This window comes from Aedes albopictus, chromosome 2 (genome assembly GCF_035046485.1).
Source record: "Aedes albopictus strain Foshan chromosome 2, AalbF5, whole genome shotgun sequence".
NCBI classification, from domain to species: Eukaryota; Metazoa; Arthropoda; class Insecta; order Diptera; family Culicidae; genus Aedes; species Aedes albopictus.
The window spans coordinates 369,129,915-369,151,941 of NC_085137.1; the positions used below are offsets into that span (position 1 = coordinate 369,129,915).

Consider the following 22,027-nt stretch of genomic DNA (forward strand, 5'->3'; position numbering starts at 1 on the left):
TGAATCCACCTGGAAAGCCCCTGGATCCTTAGGGAATCCCTCCAGAACTCTTCTGAAACTCCCAGGACACTTGAAAATGAAAATCTGACATGATTATAATAGATTTATTCGAATTTCAAGTACCAGTGTGAACCGTTCAACAATTATTCAAGATTTGGATGATGTGTTCTACATGAAATAACAAAGAGGAATGTAATGCAATGACAAGTGCACGAAATGACTGCATTTAAATGACTGGATAAGAATATAATCCGAATTGATTCGTCATTTTAGTGAAATAATATTATACTGCCAAAACCTCATTTTACCTTGTAAATGTCGGACTCGATTATGCGGAGTCAGGTTCTGTTTCCCAAACATGTATGTACCGTGAACTGGGGTCAAATTTATCAGACGTTTTTCCAGTAGATTAAGCATACTTTGAATAGTTTTCTGTAATTATCTTATATGATTTCAACAGTATACATACGTGCAATGAAACTATAAAAACTGTACTTAATCTACTTGAAAAAATGCCTGATCAATTTCGAACCCAGGATCAATATGACCCCGGTTTACGGTACCTGGCAAAGGGAATGCTGTACAAAGCTAAAATTTTGACTGATTACTAATCAAAGTTTGCTTAAGAAAATGTCTAAATTTCAGCTTTATATAAAATTCAGTTACCCAGATGTATGTTTTGCAAGCTTCAGAACACGACTCCAAATGATCAAGTCCGTCCTATAACCTATTCGCCGTGTCCATTGCAGATTCATGTGGACCATTTGTCACTGGGCTCTGGTGCGTTAATCATCCATAAATGACGTAGCATTTCAGGGGGTGGTTGCAGTCTCTGATTTTGCTACGAACCATACGCAAAAAAAAAACAATGCTTCGTCATGGTCGCTCTTTTATATGCTTTTTTTCTAGAATTATTTTGACATCCTATTGACTTGAATGATTTTGCCACAAAAAGTGGTTTATAGTGTTTTATTGCACAATGGTATCAATTAACCAGTTCGATTTATTTACAAACGATAACAAATGCTGCAATCTAACTTCACAGCTAAACAAAGCATTTTATTTGGTCAACTGAGGCACTTTATCGACGAACATTCCGAGCAGCAGTCGAGACACTTCATTCGGCATAAATCTAAAATTAGATAAAAAAAAAATCTTAAGTAAAATACTGATCCTGCCAGCTGTTACCTGGCGTGACTTACGTGTAGAACTTGATCATGATTTGAATGAACAGCGGTGATGTAATGACCTCGCAACGATTTCGCAAAACGGCATCGATTGCCACATCCGCCACCTCATCCGGCGTATTAATCGGAGCTCGACAGCTGAAAGTTTTAACAATTATTTTATTCAAGCAGTGGTAATTTAGTCTGCAACCGGCGGCGGCGGCAGCGGCCGGCTATCGGCTGCAAACAATAAAAAGTCATTGTATTCGATTGCATTGTACTTACCCAAGCTGTTCGAGGTACTCCATGAACTCTTTCCTGGTGGCGACGAAGCCCGGATAGATACAGGTTACGTGGATATCATTCGAGTAGCCGTTCATGTAGAACTCCTCGTTGAGACCTTCCATAAGGCCGCGGACCCCGAATTTGGTGGCACTGTAGCAGACGGTGCGCCCGAACGGGACGATACCTGGGCACGATAGATAGGGTGCAATTAGTGATTGAGTTGTTTGAAAACGAGTTGGTCGGATCGGTTTTTTATTTTACCGAACGTGGACGATACTGCTACGATGTGTCCACGGCGGCGCTCCATCATGCCGTCCTTGAAGGCACGCACTGCCTGAAAATATGAGAGATATGATGCTCTTTAGTGTATGTGATAAATTAAGAGATACGAAAATAACCTGTTCAATGAGCAGAAATCCAACTTTTTGTTGTGAAGTGGTAGAGCATTGCTCAGGCCGATTCATGCTTTTTTTTGTTTGCTCAAGTTAATCTTTAAGTGGGTTTTTATGTTAATTTATGTGGTTGCTTCGGATTTATTTCTTGTTTAGTATGTTTAAAATTAGCATAGAATAAATATTGATAGTCGTTTTTGTTTTCTATTTTTAGATTACAAAAAAAAACATTCGTTCTTAAAGTTGCTGGTCATTCGTGACTCTTGACTCTAAATTCGTTTAAACTAACTAAGTGGCACTGATTATAAATTGCATTCATCAATTTACGAATCAGATTACCTAACTAATGATGTAGTATTCGAGCTCAGCTCATTAACCAGTGGCACAAGTTCATTCTCACTAAACATCAGCCTAAACTGTTGCTGTCTTGATCGCCTAGGGTATTTTAGTCAAAAGTGGACTCCTTAGTAGCTGAAAATTGCTCTGATCGTGAAAACGGTATGATATCTAAATCGAATTATCTTTATCAACGATTGCGCAACATGTTCTACCCAAGAAACAGAACTAGTTGAACAACAGTTTCTTAAGCTAAAGTTTGCTTAAGAGTGGTTTGTACCACTCTTGTACAGCAAAAATGTTTGTTGGGTATGTTTTTCCTATATATTGCACACAAAAACAGCACAAAACACCTCACATTTCTCATGAAGTAAAAATTTCAAATCTGGCTGAAATTATCCTATAGTGGACCCCCTGGGGGCTATTAGGTTGTTGAGGTGCACTATTGGGAAGATCGTATTCACTTACCATGTTAAAACGGTGACAATAGTGGACCCCCTTAGATTTAACCAAAAGTGGTTCCCTAAACTTGTTTATGTATTAGTAGCGAAAAATAGAATTATCGCTTTTCTAGCGTAATTCCACCACTTGGAACTACTGTCTAGGAATATTTATGATCAATCGTCTCCCGGTGAAAATTCTCCGTTAGAAAAAGATTTGAGCTGGAATTTGAAGAAACAATGAAGAGGGTCCACTATTGGTTAAAATACCCTACTAGCTTTCAATGAGATGATAAAAGACATTTTTCATTGGTAAATGCGGCGTAGTAGTAAACACAATGTTAAGAGATTGTAAATGGTCATTTAAAAGATTGATGTTAAATATGTGTGCATCGTCGTTAATACTGTGATAATGGAACTATAATGTGAGTATGGATTGAAAACTAAACTGGAGACAATCATGAAATATTATCCGAGTAAAACGCAACAAATTGTTTTCATTGCAATACAATTAAATATACAAACTTTGATTTGAAGATAAGCTTCCACAAAGCTTCCGTTCAAATGAAGAGAATGTCAAGAAGGAAACTAGCGACACTTCCATCATCAGTGACTTTTGACGTTTGTATAGAAAAAAAAGACATAGATTCAAGTCTGCTAGTTGAAGTGGTCGTTGGTTCTAACGCCAGAAAATTTCTTCAAATACCAGTGCCTCCCACCAATGGGATTAGTTCAATATTTGATGCCCTTTTTGTGTTTCATTACGGAACGGTTTCCTCAATATAATCTACCAGAAACAGCTTTACACAGGATGGCACCACTACATTTATGAAATTCGTTATCAAAACCTCCATTCACCCGCTGGTAAGTGTTCCCGTTGTCATAATTATGGTTATCGAAACTAATGTCAAAACATGGAGAGCGACACTTTATCATTCCTTCAGCCAAAATGGTACGTCAAAACTAATGTGATCCTGTGACAGAAATATTTATTTTCCTCACAAAAATATGGTTCACTGAAATAAAACCCGATTAAAAGATCGTTATTTCAGGTTTTAGAATCGTACAGGCGAAGAAGACTGCAAATATATCATAGAATATTATAGTATTCCAACTTCAGCTCAACGCATCCGAATAACGAATTTCAATGTTTATGAAAATAGTGGAAAATATGAAAAACTAAGGTTTACAAGTACATAGTATCCAGTATTTAACAAGAAATGTATTGAAGGACCAACATCTGTTTGGCACTTATGAAAATCAGTTCGAGTCAAACCAGAGTTTTGAAAAATTGATCTGTTATTGTTTAAATATTTGATCCTGTATACTCGCATCTTAACGAAAGCATAACTAAGGGAATGACTGTTCCTACTTTTGTACTTTTTCGGATGCGGTCGGTAATTACGATTGGGCTGCAAAACGGTGAGTCGATAAGGAGAGCGTCCAATATAGCTCTGGTCCTCACAAGTTCCTACCTCATGCTTCCACGGGTCAAGCGATGACAAAGACCGCCAGCTAAGAGTTGTGTGCTTAGCTGGTAGTGCAGCCTGGGCACTGTTGCCCTTCTGACTTCAGCTAGATTGAGGAGGTACGATCCGAGTGTCTGTTCACTAAGGAGGTGCGGCTCAAACAGCGTCTGTTCTGGCATCCAGCGGCTGAGTAAGAAACGCTGCACCACGCCCAGCTAGTTACAAGGTGGTAGCCCCATCAGCGTGGTCGTCCCAGTGTTGGTTGGGACGTTAAACAGAACTGGCACGATGGCCCTCCGGCGAGACAGGAGTGTTGGCGTAGGCCCAATAAGCCACCCGTAAAAATCCCCATTGCGAATAACATAGGAGAAAATACGACTCGAAACAATCGGCAAAGACCCACGCGACGAAATAAGGACTACGATTGGAAACTTGGAACATGGAATTGCAAGTCACTAGGTTCCGCAGGATGTGACAGGATAATCTACGACGAACTACATCCCCGCAACTTCGACATCGTAGCGTTGCATGACCATTGTTGGACTAGACAGAAAGTGTGGAAAAGCGGGCATCGAGCGGCCACCTTCCACCAAAGCTGTGGCACCACCAATGAACTGGGAACAGGATGTATAGTGTTGGGCAAGATGCGACAACGTGTGATCGGGTGGCAGCCGATCAACGCAAGGATGTGCATGTTGAGAGTTAAGGGCCGTTTCTTGAACTACAGCATCATCAACGTCCACTGCCCACACGAAGGGAGACCCGATGACGAGAAAGAAGCGTTCTACGCGCAGTTAGAGCAAACATACGATGGTTGCTCGCCGCGTGACGTGAAAATCGTTATCGGCGACATGAACGCGCAGGTAGGAAGTGAGGAAATGTACAGACCGGTAATCGGGCGAAACAGCCTGCATGCCGTATCGAATGATAACGGCCAGCGATGCGTAAACTTTGCAGCCTCCCGTGGTATGGTAGTCCGAAGCACCTTCTTTCCCCGCAAAGATATCCACAAAGCCACCTGGAGATCACCCGACCATCAAACAGATAACCAAATCGACCACGTTTCAATCGACGGTAAATTCTTCTCAGATATAACCAACGTCCGCACATACCGCAGTGCGAATATAGATTCGGATCACTACTTAGTCGCTGTATGCATGCGCTCAAAACTTTCGACAGTTATCACCACACGTCGAAGTCGAACGCCGCAGCTCAACATCGATCAACTTCGTAACGTAGAAGTGGCTCAAGACTACGCGCAGCAGTTAGCAGTGGCCCTACCAACGGAAGAGCAGCTTGGCGCAGAGAAGATGGTTGGAGGGACATCCGATCCGCCATAGGTAGTACCTCGGCTACAGCACTAGGCTTCGCGACTCCGAATCACAGAAACGACTAGTACGACGGCGAATGTGAACAGTTGAAAAACGAGAAGAATGCAGCATGGGCGAGAATGCTGCAACACCGTACGAGAGCGAATGAGGCACGTTATAAACAGGCGCGGAACAGGCAGAACTCAGTCTTCCGAATGAAGAAGCGCCAGCAGGAAGAACGAGATCGCGAAGCGATGGAAGAGCTGTACCGCGCTAAGAACACACGAAAGTTCTACGAGAAGCTGAACCACTCGCGCAGAGGCTTTGTGCCACAAGCCGACATGTGCCGAGATTATCACGGGAATATTCTCACAAGCGAGCGTGAGGTGGTCGAGAGGTGGCGGCAGCATTACGATGAGCACCTCAATGGCGACGTTGCAAGTACCGAAGGTGGCGTAGTAACAGATCTTGGAGTATGTGCACAGGACGAAAGACTTCCTGCCCCTGACCTCCAAGAAATTGAGGAGGAGGTTGGCCGGTTGAAAAACAACAAAGCCGCTGGAGCAGATCAACTACCAAGCGAGCTTCTAAAATACGGTGGAGAAACACTGGTGAGAGCACTACACTGGGTTATTACCAAGATTTGGGAGGAGGAAGTATTACCGGAGGAATGGATGGAAGGTATCGTGTGTCCCATGTACAAAAAGGGCGACAAGTTGGATTGCGGGAACTACCGCGCGATCACACTAAATACTGAGCGCTGCCTACAAGATACTCAAATTTTATGCCGCCGTCTATCACCGATTGCAAGAGAGTTCGTGGGGAAATATCAGGCTGGATTCATGGGTGAACGCGCTACGACGGACCAGATGTTCGCCATCCGCCAGGTGTTGCAGAAATGCCGCGAATGCAACGTGCCCACACATCACTTGTTCATCGATTTCAAATCGGCGTACGATACAATCGATCGAGAACAGCTATGGCAGATTATGCACGAATACGGATCCTCGGATAAACTGATATGGTTGATCAAGGCGACGATGGATCGAGTGATGTGCGTAGTTCGAGTATCAGGGACACTCTCGAGTCCCTTCGAATCTCGTAGAGGGTTACGGCAAGGTGATAGTCTTTCGTGCTTGCTGTTCAACATTGCTTTGGAGGGTGTAATAAGAAAAGCGGGGATAAACACGAGTGGGACGATTTTCACGAAGTCCGTTCAGCTGCTTGGTTTCGCCGATGATATTGATATTATTGCTCGTAAATTTGAGATGAGGGCGGAAACGTACATCCGACTAAAGAGTGAAGCCAGGCGAATCGGATTAGTCATTAATGTGTCAAAGACAAAGTACATGATGGCGAAGGGCTCCAGGGAGCAATCACCGCGCCCGCCACCCCGAATTCATATCGACGGTGATGAAATCGAGGCGGTTGAAGAATTCGTGTACTTGGGCTCACTGATGACCGACGACAACGACACCAGCAGAGAAACTCAGAGGCGCATTGTGGCAGGAAATCGTTCTTACTTTGGACTCCGCAGAACTCTACGATCGAATAAAGTTCGCCAACGCTGATTAGACCGGTCGTCCTCTATGGGCACGAAACATGGACCCTACGTGCAGAGGACCAACGCGCCCTTGGAGTTTTCGAACGGAAGGTGTTGCGTACCATCTACGGCGGAGTGCAGATGGAAGACGGGACTTTGAGAAGGTGAATGAACCACGAGCTGCGTCAGCTGCTGAGAGAACAAACCATCGTCCATACCGAGAAAATCGGGAGGCTACGGTGGGCGGGTCACGTCATCAGGATGTCGGATAGCAACCCGACTAAAATGGTTCTCGAGAGTCATCCGACCGGTACAAGAAGACGTGGAGCGCAGCGAGCTAGGTGGGTCGACCAAGTGGAGGACGATCTACGGACCCTACGCAGAGTGCGGAACTGGAGACAAACAGCCATGGACCGAGTGGAATGGAGGCGGCTACTATTTATGTACAGCAGAGGCCACCCCGGCCTTAGCCTGACCGGTAAGGTAAGTACTGTAATTACGAAAGTAACATAACTTCCCTCTTTGATCATGATGATTTGCATATAAATCAAAATGACATCAGCTAGTGTAGTTGTAGCACCGAAACCGAAATGCATATTGATTTGCCCTCGACGGCCAATCTATTGGCGACGTTTACCTTCTATCTAAAATTATCCACTTCAGCCTGATCAAAGTCTGTGTGCCGACAAGCCTTTCACAAATACCTGGACAAGACCTATGGAGAATGCCCGAAGCACGACGCCAACATCGGCATCGGTGACGCCAACGCGCACATCGAAGGAGAGGACTTTTTACGTCCAATCTTTAGTACAAAAGACCTTCACTCCGTCACTAACGACAATGTCCGGAGATTAGTAAATTTTGCTGCTGCCAGGGAGTGGCCATTATTAGCACCTACTTTGCATGGAAGAATATCCGCACGCACACCTGGTGACATCATTAGAACTTTAAGATGTCCCAACATCGACTGAGAGTACTGTCTTGTAGCTAGTAAACTTCGTGCTTGATTATCAGCCGCGTCGGATACTACAAATGGTTCTCAGCAGACGATACGGTAGTTGACTATGACCAGACGACAATATTCCTAAATAATGGACGCAGTGGTTAAAAGGCTCTACAGATGAGGGATGACCAGACGACCGGATAGGTGAGATCAGCGAGAGTAATAATCTCAATACTCTGTAGAAGTCTATTGACCCTATTAATAATGGGTACTGCTCAAAAACTATCTAGGAACGGGTCATCCGACGAGAAGAATCAAAGAGTAAAGGACGAGAAGAATGTTGCCAGAAGTTGGTGTTGGAGATCTGGCAGAGCAGAGAACGAAGAAAGCAAGAGCACCCGAAAAAGGAATCCACCGCAAAGAGAAAACGGTGCATGACATCGACGAATGTCTCGTGGAAAATTGCTCGCTACGACAGCTTGCGGACGACGCCGTGGTCTCTATCACCGGACCAGAGACGGAAGATACCTTAGACAATTTGTCTACTTGGGCTGTAAAGCTGGGTATCGAATTCTCTCCGGAGAAAACTGAGTTAGTTGTCTTTTCTAGGAAGCGTGATCCAGCAGATCTAGAGCTTCAATTTTTGGGTAGGGAACTCACTCAAAGTCTTTCACATACGTATCTGGGGGTCTGGTTCGACTCTAAATGCACCTGGGGAAAGCACATTAATTATCTTATCAGAAGTGCCAACAACGAATCAACTTCATGCGTACACTCACCGGAACATGGTGGGGAGCCCACCCGGAAGATCTGATAAAGCTTTATCGTACAACGATACTGTCGGTTCTCGAATACGGTAGCTTTTGCTTTCAGTCCGCCGCGAAAACACACATCCTGAAGCTAGAGCGTATCCAGTATCGTTGTCTTCGGATCGCGTTAGGCTGCATGAACTCGACGCACACAATGAGTTTGGAGGTACTAGCAGCTGTACTCCCTTTATCAGATCGTTTCGTGGAATTGTCGTTAAGGTTCCTCATCCGCTGTGAGGTGCTGAATCCATTGGTAATTGAAAACTTTGAGAAGCTGATCGAACGAATTCATCAAACAAAGTTTATGACAGTGTACTACTCGTACATGACTCTGGAGGTTCACCCTTCTTCGAATGTTCTCAACCGTGATTGCTTCCCAGACTTCTACAATTCCACTATAGTTTTTGATCTGTCCATGTTGCAAGAAATCCGTGGAATTCCAGATCCGCTCCGATCGGAGCACATTCCAAAAATTTTTGCAAACAAGTTTGGCCAAGTCAGTTGCGACAGAAGGTTTTTCACTGACGGGTCAAAAACAAATGATTCCACTGGATTTGGTGTATTTAATGAGCTTCATAGCGCCGCCCATAAACTTCAAAGTCCTTGCTCAGTATACATCGCAGAATTAGCGGCTATGCACTACGCATTAGAGCGAATCGCCTCTCTTCCCTCTGATCAATATTTCATTTTTACGGATAGTCTCAGCTCAATAGAGGCTATTCGTTCAATGAGGCCGGTAAAGCACTCTCCGTATTTCCTCAGTGAAATACGATCTACCCTGAGTGCTTTATCGAATCAAGGATATAATATCACCTTGGTTTGGGTCCCTTCGCATTGCTCGATCCCGGGCAATGAGAAAGCGGACTCACTGGCCAAGGTGGGCGCTATGGAAGGCGATATTTATGACCGTCATATCGCTTTCAATGAATTTTTTTCGATTGCTCGTCAGCATGCCTTGGTCAGTTGGCAACAAAAATGGGATGCAGGAGAGTTGGGCAGGTGGTTACACTCAATTCTCCCACAGGTATCGAAGACGGCGTGGTTCAAGGGGTTGGATATGGGTCGAGATTTTATCAAGATAATGTGTCGACTTATGTCCAATCACTACTCTCTGGGCTCGCATTTCTATCGAATAGGGTTCACAGATAGCAATCGTTGTAGCTGTGGTGCAGGCTATCAAGATATCAACCATGTTGTGTGGGAATGCCCCGAATACGGTATTGCCAGATCCGATTTATGTGCCTCCCTCAGGGCCCGAGGGAAACCAGAAAAGAAAGACATTAGGGATGTGTTGGGTACGCTTGATCTTGACTACATGAAGCTTGTATACGACTTTTTGAAACAAGCTGAAGTCTCCGTTTGATACCCCCGTCTTGTTGTTCCACTTGTCCACCTCGTGTCCCTTCGAAAATCGTTTGTTTGTATCGTTACAGGTTGTTTGTCCACTTTACGTTTGACTAGCAGCAACTACGCTACGCCACGCTGCTGAAAGTCAACGAATGCCCCTATTACCCCATCCCTTCCTTAAACATTATTGTTCCCCCTAACCTCGACCAAACCGCGAGTTTTACGGTTCCCCAAAGCTAACCTAGTTAATAAGTCACACATATGAAATTGTAAAATAGACCAAAATGAATTCGGCTCCGTAATGCCTGATGGCGCATGAGCCTTAAATAAACGATTAAGTAAAAAAAAAAACGGTGCATGAAGAAAATGTGAATGCTCACGTGCAAGACGGTATGGAACAGAATGATATGCGGAGTTTTTTCGAAACTGTCAATGACGTGTGGAGAAAAACAGCACTTTCTCTCGTCATGTACAATGACCGTGATGGAAACTTGCTGACAGATAAAACAATGGTGACTGTCTGGTGGAGAGAGCACTTCGAGGAATGGGTGAACGGTGCACAGAAAAAAATATGTAATTAAAATTCTGCGAGAAATCATGCACATAAAAAGAATGCTAGAGTTAGTGCACTTTTACATGAGATATAATGTAAAATTACATCAACATCGTGTAAATTTCTGCCAACCATCGCGTAAACCATCATAGACTCCAACTGGTTATGTGACTATTAGCGGAAATTTACACGATCGTAACGTAATTTTACATGATATCTCATGTAAATATGCACTAACTCTAGCATTCCCTTTATGCATGATTTCTCGCTGAATTTTACATGAATATTTTTTTTCTGTGTGGGAATGGAAGAGCGACGGACAGAATTCAAATGAACGACGATGGACGTCCATCAGCATACACAATTTTGTTTGGATTTTTGTTTAATAGGCTGAGGTGGATTGAGGAGTCTCTCGTCATCGAATATCAGGCGGATTTTCATGCAGACTGATCTACGCCCGACCAGTTGCTCATACTGCGGTTTATTCCGATAAATTGGCAAACGATTTAGTAAATAGTTACGAGTTATGGCAGATTGAGATTGAAGATGGTTTTCTGGCGAAGCTGATGAGATTGATTCATGCGACGATAGACGGATTGAAATCAAGTGTACGGGTTGCGGCTAATTTTTTGTTTTCGTTCGTAACCTTAGATGGACTAAAGCACTAGAAGGAGCGATAAGGACAGCTGGTGTGCAAAGGGGCGGAACCATCAAGATATCAGACGAACAAAAATCGAAAAAGTGACCCTCACCAAATCTTTTTGTTGTATTTTTATCGAAAGTAAACATTCCAATGAAGAAAATCCCATAGTTTCAAATCTCTAGCACTTTGCGTTTCTGAGATATGAAATGTCAAAGTTGGAAATTAACGAAAAATAGAACTTTTTGCCGGATAAGCTCGGTTTATCTTAAATCAACTTTAGTCCATTTGTTCATGAGAAACCCCTTAATTTACAATACATCAGTGAAAAAGTTACTAAAAAGCCGTAAGAAAAAAAAAATAAAACACAAGGTTTTTATACAGAACTAAATTATAAAAAAAAATCACTGAAAGGCGTTAAAATATTGAATTATCGCTAATATAAAATATTTTCATCAGCAACTTATTTTTTGCGCTGAATTGTCCATATCCTAGCAGTTTTAAAGCATAATCTGGGTCTATTCTAGAAAGTTACGGTGGAAAAGTTTGCGCATGAATCACGTTTTTTTTTTAATAATGCATTTTAATACAATTTCATATTTTTTTTAATAAATAACAATAGCAATTGTATCGCTTCCATATTTTTCCAAGTAGTGTATGGACAGTTCCATATGAAAACTAAAAACAAATAACACAGCGCAACATTTTTTTGTCTCAAGAGCAAACTTATGTGTCTCCGAAGGATTTTGGGCCACTGAATCCGAATCCGGGCTCAGATTTGCTCCAACACGTCACAATTTTGAGCTATACCTCAATTTATAGGGCAAAATATGCGATTTTGGGCTTTTTTGACTGCAAGTTATTAAGCATGGAAATATTTTTTTAAGCAATCAAAAGGTTAATTGGACAATTAACATCTAAATTAACGACTCATGCAAAATATTTCGTTTTACCTAATTAAATTTGATAGATTTAGGGATTTAATGTTAGTATGAAAACTTGCATGCAACTTTTGGAGGGTGACTTGTATGTGAAATATCGTACCTAACATAAATCGCTTAAAACTATCAAATTTGATTTGGTAAAACGAAATATTTTGCATGAGTCGTTAATTTAGATGTTAATTGACCAATTTATCCTTTGATTGATTAAAAAATATATTTCCATGCTTAATGGCTAGCAGTCAAAAAAGCCCAAAATCGCATATTTTGCCCTATAAATTGAGGTATAGCTCAAAATTGTGACGTGTTGGAGCAAATCTGAGCCCGGATTCGGATTCAGCGGCCCAAAATCTGTCAGAGACACATAAGTTTGCTCTTGAGACAGACCAAAAGTTATTTTTTGTTACGCTGTGTAATCTATTGATTTGCAATCAAAGTACGGATCGATTTAAATTCAAATTTACTTTAAATTAATAAGTATATACGCCCTTTTGAAAAGTTAACCTAGAAATACTGAGAAAGCAAATTAACGAAATATTTTGATAGTATAGACCACAGAAAACGAAAAGAAAATATAACAATATTTTCGTCCGCCTGATTGTATGGAAATCGCCCATAGTGGATTGGTTGGTATCTAATCATTCATTCAATTGTTGTTCTATTTGGCTTATTTTAACAAAATTAATGATACACAATTATTTGTTAAAACTTATACAATCAAGCACAGAAAAAGTGGCAAGTGAAGGATTTTACGTTATCCCGTAATAAGGTAGAAGGTCGCCATATCCCTTTCGTGACGTATCAGCACAATTGTGCTATTGAACGGTAACAGTTTTGCATATTTTTTCATCTGTTTAGACTTAGATCGAACCCGAGCAGAAGAGAAAAACAACAGCATAACAAAATGCGTTATTTTGGCAAAATAACTGCATAACGGAATTAGTAATTTTCATGTTATTAACATAACATATTGAGTTATAAACTTGGCTGTCATAAGCGGCAAAATAACAAGTCACATAACAAAAATTCGTTCCTGAAAAATCAATTTAATAACATGTTTTGTTAGTGGCAATAACAACTTAATAACAGTGAATTTGGGAAATATTTCAATAACAAATTTTGATATTAAAGAGTTAGAGTTAGAGTTAGAAATTAGGGTAAAAACTAACTTTTTTTACTCATTTTTGGGTAATTATTTTAAGTGTGTTATTCTATTTTTAGAAAATAACAGGTCACATAAAAAAATTTCGAATTCATTATAAAACTTACAAACATGGACGGGATTTGAACCACCAATCCTGCCATCGTAAATTTTCAGTCGCCTTTACCAATGAGGCTATCACAGCACTTGAAGTGAGGGACGAAAGAAGCTTTACTGGTTCTACGTATTGCCAGTTTCCCCATTCCCCCATTTCATGTTTGCCAGTCGCAGGACAAAAATAGACAGAGATTTGAATGCAAGATCAAACAATGAACCTCTCTCTCTTACCAACAGCGCTATCGCGGTGCGCAGACATGTGCACTGTAACACTAATAACAGTGGTGGCGTTCGCATGGCCTGTCGTCGGCTGTTTCGGAACAAAGAGAACGACGAAAAAGTTGCTACCTAGTCGACTATTTATGATTGAGCTTCGTCATGGGGTGCATTTTGGCGGTGACAAAGATTCTTTCCAGACGGAGATAATTTTTTTTAATTTTTTGTTTTGTTCGCGTTGTGAGAACGGCGATTATACACGTACCTACGTGAGCGAAGGTAAAAGGTAATTATATCATATGCCGATATGATTACTTCTGCAGATGCTGTTTAGTTTTATTCTGTTTTAGATTATTTTTAGTAATGAAAAAAGATATTTATGACATAATGTCAAACAATATATGATCGAATAATAATAGATCGAAAGAAAAAAGGTATAATAGACAAATGCAATCATCAATTGAGCAGAATTGTCTGTATAGTTGACATTTTTATTGATTAGAATTATTTAGTAGGTACCATATTTGCTATCTCCACTCTCACTAACATTCATTACTTCGTAATACATAGTCTGTTCGGTACTTTTTGACGTTATAATTAGAGGTTAGAATAGCAGTACTGTTAAAATGACATATAAATTCAACTAATTTTACTCAATTTTGAGATAAAAAAAACTCATTTGCAGATGTATCACTTTTTGAAGGTAAAATTTTACTTAACCTATAAGAATTGGGAATCGTAGAAAAGTGATAGGAATTTGGCACCGTAACGGGACTGGGATATTGAAAGAAGGAAATTAACACAAAGATAAACATATCAATAGCTATGATGCTATATTTACCCAAAACTCAAATTATAGCAATGAATAAAATAAAAAATACGGAAGAGTCTGATGAAATTTCTCGAAGTTGCAATGCCTTTATTTTTTACTTCATAATATGAAACAGCAGACAATAAAATAAAGAAGGTAAACTATGTAATGGTTATATCTGCGATACATTTTCTCCGATTTTGACAATATTGATCTCATGTGATTTATTTTTTCCATCAACAACAAATCCGACTGAACCGATCTGGTCATCGTGAGTTAAGAAAAAACCCGAATTGCCATACACGTGGAATTTTCCATAGACCAGCTGCAATTGGCTTCTTTAGTGGTGTTGAGATAATTCCATATTCACAATCTACATGCCAAACTGAGCCGACATCCAAATTTTCATGAACTTTGGTGCCCGGGAACCTATTTAAAAATCGATTTAAAGTTTGTATGGGAGCGATTTGTCGAATCACCCCTCGTCGCATTTCGTACTGGGCGGAGCTGTCAAGCAGTTGCCCAGCTGTCAAAAGGTGATTTCAAAAAATCTTTTTGTAATTGAATTTAGGTATTAAAATAAAGTTTTAAAAATCTGAAAAAAATCATACTGGCTTAAAAAAAGGTGCTCTTTCGAATAAAATCAAAAAATCAATATATTATTCTTAATTTGAAAACCCAATTGGTGATTGGTACAAATTAAGTACCTTACCAAGAAAAAAATGTTAAATTTAAATTTATACGTTCAATATGTAGTCCGTCCAAAGTCTTACACCGTACATCAAACCGTTTTTAATTAGATTTTGTTTTAGATTTTATAGAGGCATTTTAAAATCTTCTCCTGTGTGGTAGGGATAGGATTTTTCAAAACACCATCGTTCTTCTTCATGCACCATCAAATCACCAATAGCATATCTGCCCAGCCTAGGCCCAAAGTATTGACTTCAAAGTAATCATTACGAAGCATAAATGTCAATTTCTTGATTTTTGACCGTAGCATTTTCATAATTCAAATCTCAATTTGTTCATCGAACACATGTTCTGTTGTGCTGCACGTGGATGTCAAAGCGTTTTCAACAGTGTAATTACGAAGCATGTTTCACGAGAGACCATATCTTTTCAATACGCTAACTCCACAACAACGCCGATATTACTGCGCCACTTGGGCAGTGGCTGGTATTTTGGGTACTTTTCAGCTACAACTCAGTCAATTTCAGAAATTTAGCAAAACCTCGCGCCGCCCAGCAGGGACTTTGTTTTGTACACATTACAGCACCTCCATGTCACGTAATATACCACACCTCTTATCAAATGTGATACCGTAAGCGTACCATACTTTGCGCACCTAGGGCCTAACTTTGCGCACTTTTCAAAAAATCGTTAAATAGTTTTTCTGGTGCATTATGCAAACTTTTTCCCACGGAATACTAGCTAATGATATGGGGCATGCACTTTGTCTCAGTTTGGATGTAATAATAAATGGAAGAGGAAGACAAATTGATGAGTGAATATGCAGTTGCATTCCCTAAAATGCTGTAAATAACGTTGTAGAATGACGTAGGTTTTGTTTCAAAATTTGTTTTAGTTTAGATAGCAATACCATAAAGTATTTGTGCACTATCAATAATACAATAATAACCAAACTTGTTCCACAACAGAATTTAATATTGAAATGTTATTTAAGGGCTGCATACCAATTGCTTGGTCATAACAAAATAAGATTGTCCAACAAAACATGTTATGGAAACGTAATGCCTTGATAATTCAATAATAACAAAACAAGATATAAAAACAGGTTTTGTGATTTCGTAGTTATTAATTTGATATTCCCCTCTGCTCGGGAAGTGTATGTCACAATATTTCACCAGTAGAATTAATCCGAAATCAAAGTCCCACTCACCCAAATGTGCGAAGTAAAGTTCACATCCACTATCCGCTGCACATCCTCGGTGGTTCCCTCCGAGAGTGACAACATCGCCAGCAGTCCGGCGTTGTTCACCAGTATGTCCACCGGACCGAGCTCCGCTTCGACATCAATCTTCAGCTGCTCAATGGACCGTTGATCTCCAACGTCGACCTTGAATGCCGCAGATTTGAGTCCCATTTTGCGGATTTCTGCAGCTGTACGTTCGGCACTGATCATGTCGATATCAGCCACCGCCACTCGACATCCTTCCTTGGCCAGCCGGAGACACAAAGCCCTACCCAGTCCGTTACCGCCACCGGTCACCAGGGCAACCTGATCTTTCACGTATTTCTTCTTGCCCAGCAGAATCTTGTACCACTCCATGACCAGCGTGGGAATAAACATCACTATCACTTTCACCAGTTTCGCGACGAAATTTTCCCATTTTTGAGCATTTTTTGACTTGGTAAACTCTTTGGACGCGGGGGCGTATTCGCCGTCTTTGTGCTTAAAGTATTGAACCTGATGTGCCATTGTGATGGGGACGCGCCGCGATGCGATCTAATCGACAGTTCCGCAAAGACTGATGCTGCCGCTATGCTTCATTTTGGTGTGTTAAATTTTAAAGAACGATAGATCTCCAGCACTGCGAGCCACGCCACCAGTCAGTAGCCTACGGATGAATCTAAAGAGTAACCAAGCGAGCGGAACGAGCAGCTAATTGCGCTAAGACATCGCAAAAATGTTTACACATCGTGTGCCGTCCGTACCGAATTTCACGGGGAGCATCCAGCGGAGAGCGGAAATCGATGCGAAACGCAGCGATTATTATTCACAGTGATTGTCCGAAAACGCGTTCACCCTTAAGGTCATGTGCATGGTGTGTAGTATAGGATTTTTTTTTTGTGTGTGGAATGCCTTTGATCAGAGGCCTACCTGTTTGAAATATACAAGTGTTCTCGGTGCTGAAGAGTAGTGGCCGTCATGTTACACAACATCTGTGCAGCGGTGGACGACCGATAGGAGCCATTTAAAAACAATGCTTTCTACTCAGATGAGTCTATAGCTCAATGACGGCTGAACGATTGGCTTTTGTTTGAGGAAGGAAATGCCTCTTGCAATCTGCCAAATGCAATTCAAATGCAGACCACCTTAGGATGTGTTTTGAAAGTAAGCAGTTGTTTTAATGGTGAACATTGAGCAAAACGAAACACAAAAAGAGCTTCTCGTTTCATGTATTACTCCATACAAATTATCAAGTAACAAATAAATCATTTATTTATGGACAATTTATCATGTTGCTTCGAAGGTTGCAAGGCAAAACCAGTAGTCAGGGACGGCATTGGAATTAAAACAATTCACATATACGGTAACGTAGTCTTTAGTAATCCTATGTTCCAAAATTCGAAAACGACGATTCTTCTTCTTCTTCTTCTTGGCTCGACGTTCGCATTGGAACTTGGCCTGCCTCTCTTCATTTTTTTCTTAAAGCACTTCCACGGTTATTCATTGAAGGGTTTTTTTTTTGTCTGCCATTTCATAAATGTGTACATTGTGTGGCAAGTACAATGATACATTATGTCCAGGAAGTCGAGAAAATTTTCCCAAACGGAACGGGAATCGTACCCGCCGCCCAAGTATCACCTGCAACTAAAATGGAAATGATCATCATTGCAAACATGTTGCAACTGAGTTTTCATGAAACAATCAAAATTGAAACTAATTAAAATCCTGTTGTTAATGCCAAACTGAGGTGTAACAGTTTTATAACAACTAGCAAAATGAAAACAAACGCCATAATTAGTCGAAACTTGCGAAACCAATTTGTAACTGAAGTACAGGGGATAGACAAAATGATCGGGACAGGCAAAATTTTTACTTTTCAAAAAATGTTCAACTAGCTGTAACTTTTCGAAAAGTGCACCGAATATTCTCAAATTTTTACTGTAAGTTCATCAACTAGTTGTGTATCAGTGGTCCAAATTTAAAAAAAGATCGGGCTATTCTCCACGAAGTTATAAAGATTCTTGAAAAAGGTAAAATTATCTGATAGCCAACTTTGAGCTGTTATATCTCCGAATTCTTCTTCTTCTTCTTCTTGGCGTAACGTCCTCACTGGGACAAAGCCTGCTTCTCAGCTTAGTGTTCTATGAGCACTTCCACAGTTATTAACTGAGAGCTTCCTCTGCCAATGACCATTTTGCATGCGTATATCGTGTGGCAGGCACGAAGATACTCTATGCCCAAGGAAGTCAAGGAAATTTCCTTTACGAAAAGATCCTGGACCGACCGGGAATCGAACCCGTCACCCTCAGCATGGTCATGCTGAATACCCGTGCGTTTACCGCCTCGGCTATATGGGCCCTCCGAATTCAATGAACTGATTTCAATGAATTTTTGACCATTCATGACTTATATAATGACCTCTAGAAACCGTTTGACTTAACTTGAAATTTTTAACAAGAGGAAAAGTTATAGCGATTTCATTTATTTCATGATTTTTTTTTGAAAATTGATCTATTTTTAATACGCATCCCATTACTTTTTCAATTTATTGTCGGCTATGTTGTTACTTTCCTTCAAAACACATTTATATATAAGTCATTTAGATTTAAATGAACTCTAATTTGCATCTTAAATTTTGAAACGATGTTGACGTTTTGGATAATTTGGTGTTTTATTAGAAAAATAATCTAACCGTTATAATTTTCTTACGTGTTAAGAATTTTAAGTTAAGTCAAAAGTTGTTTATACCTCATTATGTAAGTCATGATTGGTCAAAATTTTATTTCATTCGGTTCATTGAATCCGGAGATATAACAGCTCAAAGTTGGCTATCGGATAAATATACCTTTTTCTTTGAATATTTATAACTTCGTGCAGAATAGCCCGATCTTTTCCAAAATTGGGCCACTAATACACAACTAAATGATCAACTTACAGTGAAAATTTTAGAATATTTGATGCACTTTTGGAAAAGTTACAGCTACTTGAAATTTTTTTGAGAGGTGAAAATTTTGCCTGTCCCGATCATTTTGTCTATCCCCTGTATAATCAGATTGTTTCAACGAATCTTAGTTACAATCGTTTACAAACCAAAACATTGATTCTGATTGTTATAAACATGTTCCACCTGGAACTTATTTAGAACATAACGAACAATTTTGACAGTAGAGTTAGAAGTTCCAAAATGTGCGGCAAAATGTTTTTGTGATAACGAAAAATTTAAAATGCACTATAAAAAACCCAAACGTTATAAAAATAACGAAATCATGTATAAATAAAATGAAGCCTTTTCTTCATAAATTTATCGACATATTCCAAATTTTATAAAATTAAAGTGGTAAATAGAAAAAAAATCTGATTGGAAGTATAATATTGACCCAATAAAAAAAAATCTGCCTCATTTTCGCAGTACTGAACGACTGGTACCTACCACTGGGAAGATTTGAATATATGGGGTAACGTGGGGTACGTAACGTACAAAAATATTAGGAGTTTCCCACGAAAAGTTATACAATGAGTTTACATTTTTTACAAAATACGTGTAATTTTCGTTACGTAATAAATGGACAGCCACTTGTCGACGTAAATGGGAAGTACACGTCCAAGTGTCTGCTTTTTTGGTTATTTATGTCCTACACTGAAAATTCATACTACCTTATTTTGGGTCAATTTTACCCTAAAATGAGTATATCAAATTGATTAGTTACCCAAAATAAGGTTGTTTTTCCTCTCTCCTCCACAGATGTTGTCGTAAATAAACAGAGATGCGTCTATCCAACGGGGGTCCTATAGGCCAGCGGTTTTCAGATCGTACACCGCGATGCACTTGGTGCACCGCGAAGCAAGCGCACCGCAGCACTTCAGGAAAGTCTTGCGTATTTAAATTTATATTCATTACACATTTCATGAAAAATTATTCGAGTTAATTAGAACAACTGAATTATAGGAAGGCGCTCCAAGGGATTGAGAGCAAAATTTCCATTTTTCCAGCCGGCGTGTCAACCTTGAATCCAGCAAACACCGTTTCAGATATTCGCGAAGAATCATGAAACAAGTCTGCTAAAACTTTCCTAATAAATGTTATATTTTTCCAAGAACTCTAAAGGGGCGATACACAAATTATGTCACGCAAAAATCGGCCATTTTCAACCCCCCCTCCCCCCTATGTCACACTTTTTGTATGAGATCTATTTTTTTTTTTTGTATGGGTCGTCAGGTTATTCAACCCCCCCCCCACTCCCCTCAAAGCGTAAGAAGAAATCTTACTAATATTTCTTTGGCTTGCTCTACTGTTAACGTGCTTATAATTTTCTTAGAAATTTTCTTTCGAATTGACCAGAGTGCCTGGAAGGAATTTATCAAAAATATTTTCAATATGTATATGCAAAGTTTCCGAAAATAAACCTTCCAAGTCTCTTGCTGGAAATTTTTAAAAATTTAGTAGAAGTCTTGGAAAAACGTCTAAACCACACTAGAAATAATACAGTAGTTTTCGAAGGACTTAACCGAGGTTCTTGAAAACAAAATAGCACTAATTCGGCTCAAGATTTCATTCAGCATTTATTTATAAAGATCTTGTCTGAAATTTTCCAAAAACATCCTGAGGAAGAAATATTCCGAGTCGAATAACTATGCCACATCATAGACATAGACATGGCGAAAAAAATAATGACGAGTACATACGCCCCTTGGAATTGCTATGAAAAATACGACAGTTTTTTTTTGACGAATTTGAAAATTTGAAACAATAATGAACATGTGCACCGTGGAGCAATTTATTTCCAAAAAGTGCACCGCGAGCCGAAATGCCTGAAAACCCCTGCTATAGGCCAATAAGCTAATTTTGGGTAAATTTAGATTTACCCAAATGTGGGTTGAATGATGGGGTTTTGGGTTGAATTTACCTACTCTTGAGTATAATTTAGTTGGAGGTAAATGCAATTTACCATGCGTGAGTTTAATCGATTTACTCAAATGTTGACTTATTGGCCAAACTATAGGATTGCGTTAAAAGAATCCAATTTTTGGTAGTTTGGCGGTTCCGTGTACCACGTGCAGCATTGTTGTACTTTGTCAATACGGATTCCCATAGACATGATTCAGCAAATGGTATCTTTCTAAATTCTAAAATTATTTCTTTTGCATTTTATGGGTGCATTAAATAAGCTGGTGAAATGCACTCCGCCAAAGCAATATGGCGAGTTAATTTTTACCACAAATGCCTAAATTTTCACTCGCAAAATGATAGGTAGACTGAGGCGCGCTGAGAATACGGAGCTAAAATGCGTAACTTACCGATCAATCTGGAACGGCACACAAATTGACGTTCTCGGTCAGCCTTATTTGGGATATATTTATGCACACAATTTATTAATCACATAAACGAAACTGTTGATGCATAATAACTGGCAGTGACGAATGTGGCGACTAGCTGACTAGTTGTCGAAGCGGTCATCATTTTTTAAGTCGACTATAAGTTGTATCTTGGTTATAATTCGATTGCGTACTAAAACTGTTGATATCACGAATGGATGTTTTATATTGGCTCCACTTCTTGCGCTTTTTTGGTTGCAATTTAGTCGCTAATAAGACGATTGGTTCAAATGGCATAACTTTCAATATAGTTGCATACAAATTACAGGAACTTATTAATGTC

General features: G+C 39.9%; 2 protein-coding genes across 2 annotated transcripts in view; one reads left to right on the plus strand and one right to left on the minus strand.

The window, feature by feature from the left end:
• The window catches only part of LOC109430547 (uncharacterized), a 776,197-nt gene that overhangs the window by 436,856 nt on the left and 317,314 nt on the right, over positions 1 to 22,027 (plus strand). The gene's annotated exons all lie outside the window — the stretch shown is intronic.
• On the minus strand, positions 914 to 17,195 carry LOC115260129 (uncharacterized oxidoreductase YoxD). The gene is made up of 5 exons (XM_029861035.2): positions 16,360 to 17,195; positions 1,713 to 1,785; positions 1,452 to 1,635; positions 1,203 to 1,325; positions 914 to 1,132 (listed from the first exon to the last, which is right to left on the minus strand). The coding sequence occupies exons 1-5, from the start codon at positions 16,897 to 16,899 to the stop codon at positions 1,060 to 1,062; spliced, it is 993 nt and encodes a 330-aa protein (XP_029716895.2). The 5' UTR covers positions 16,900 to 17,195; the 3' UTR covers positions 914 to 1,059.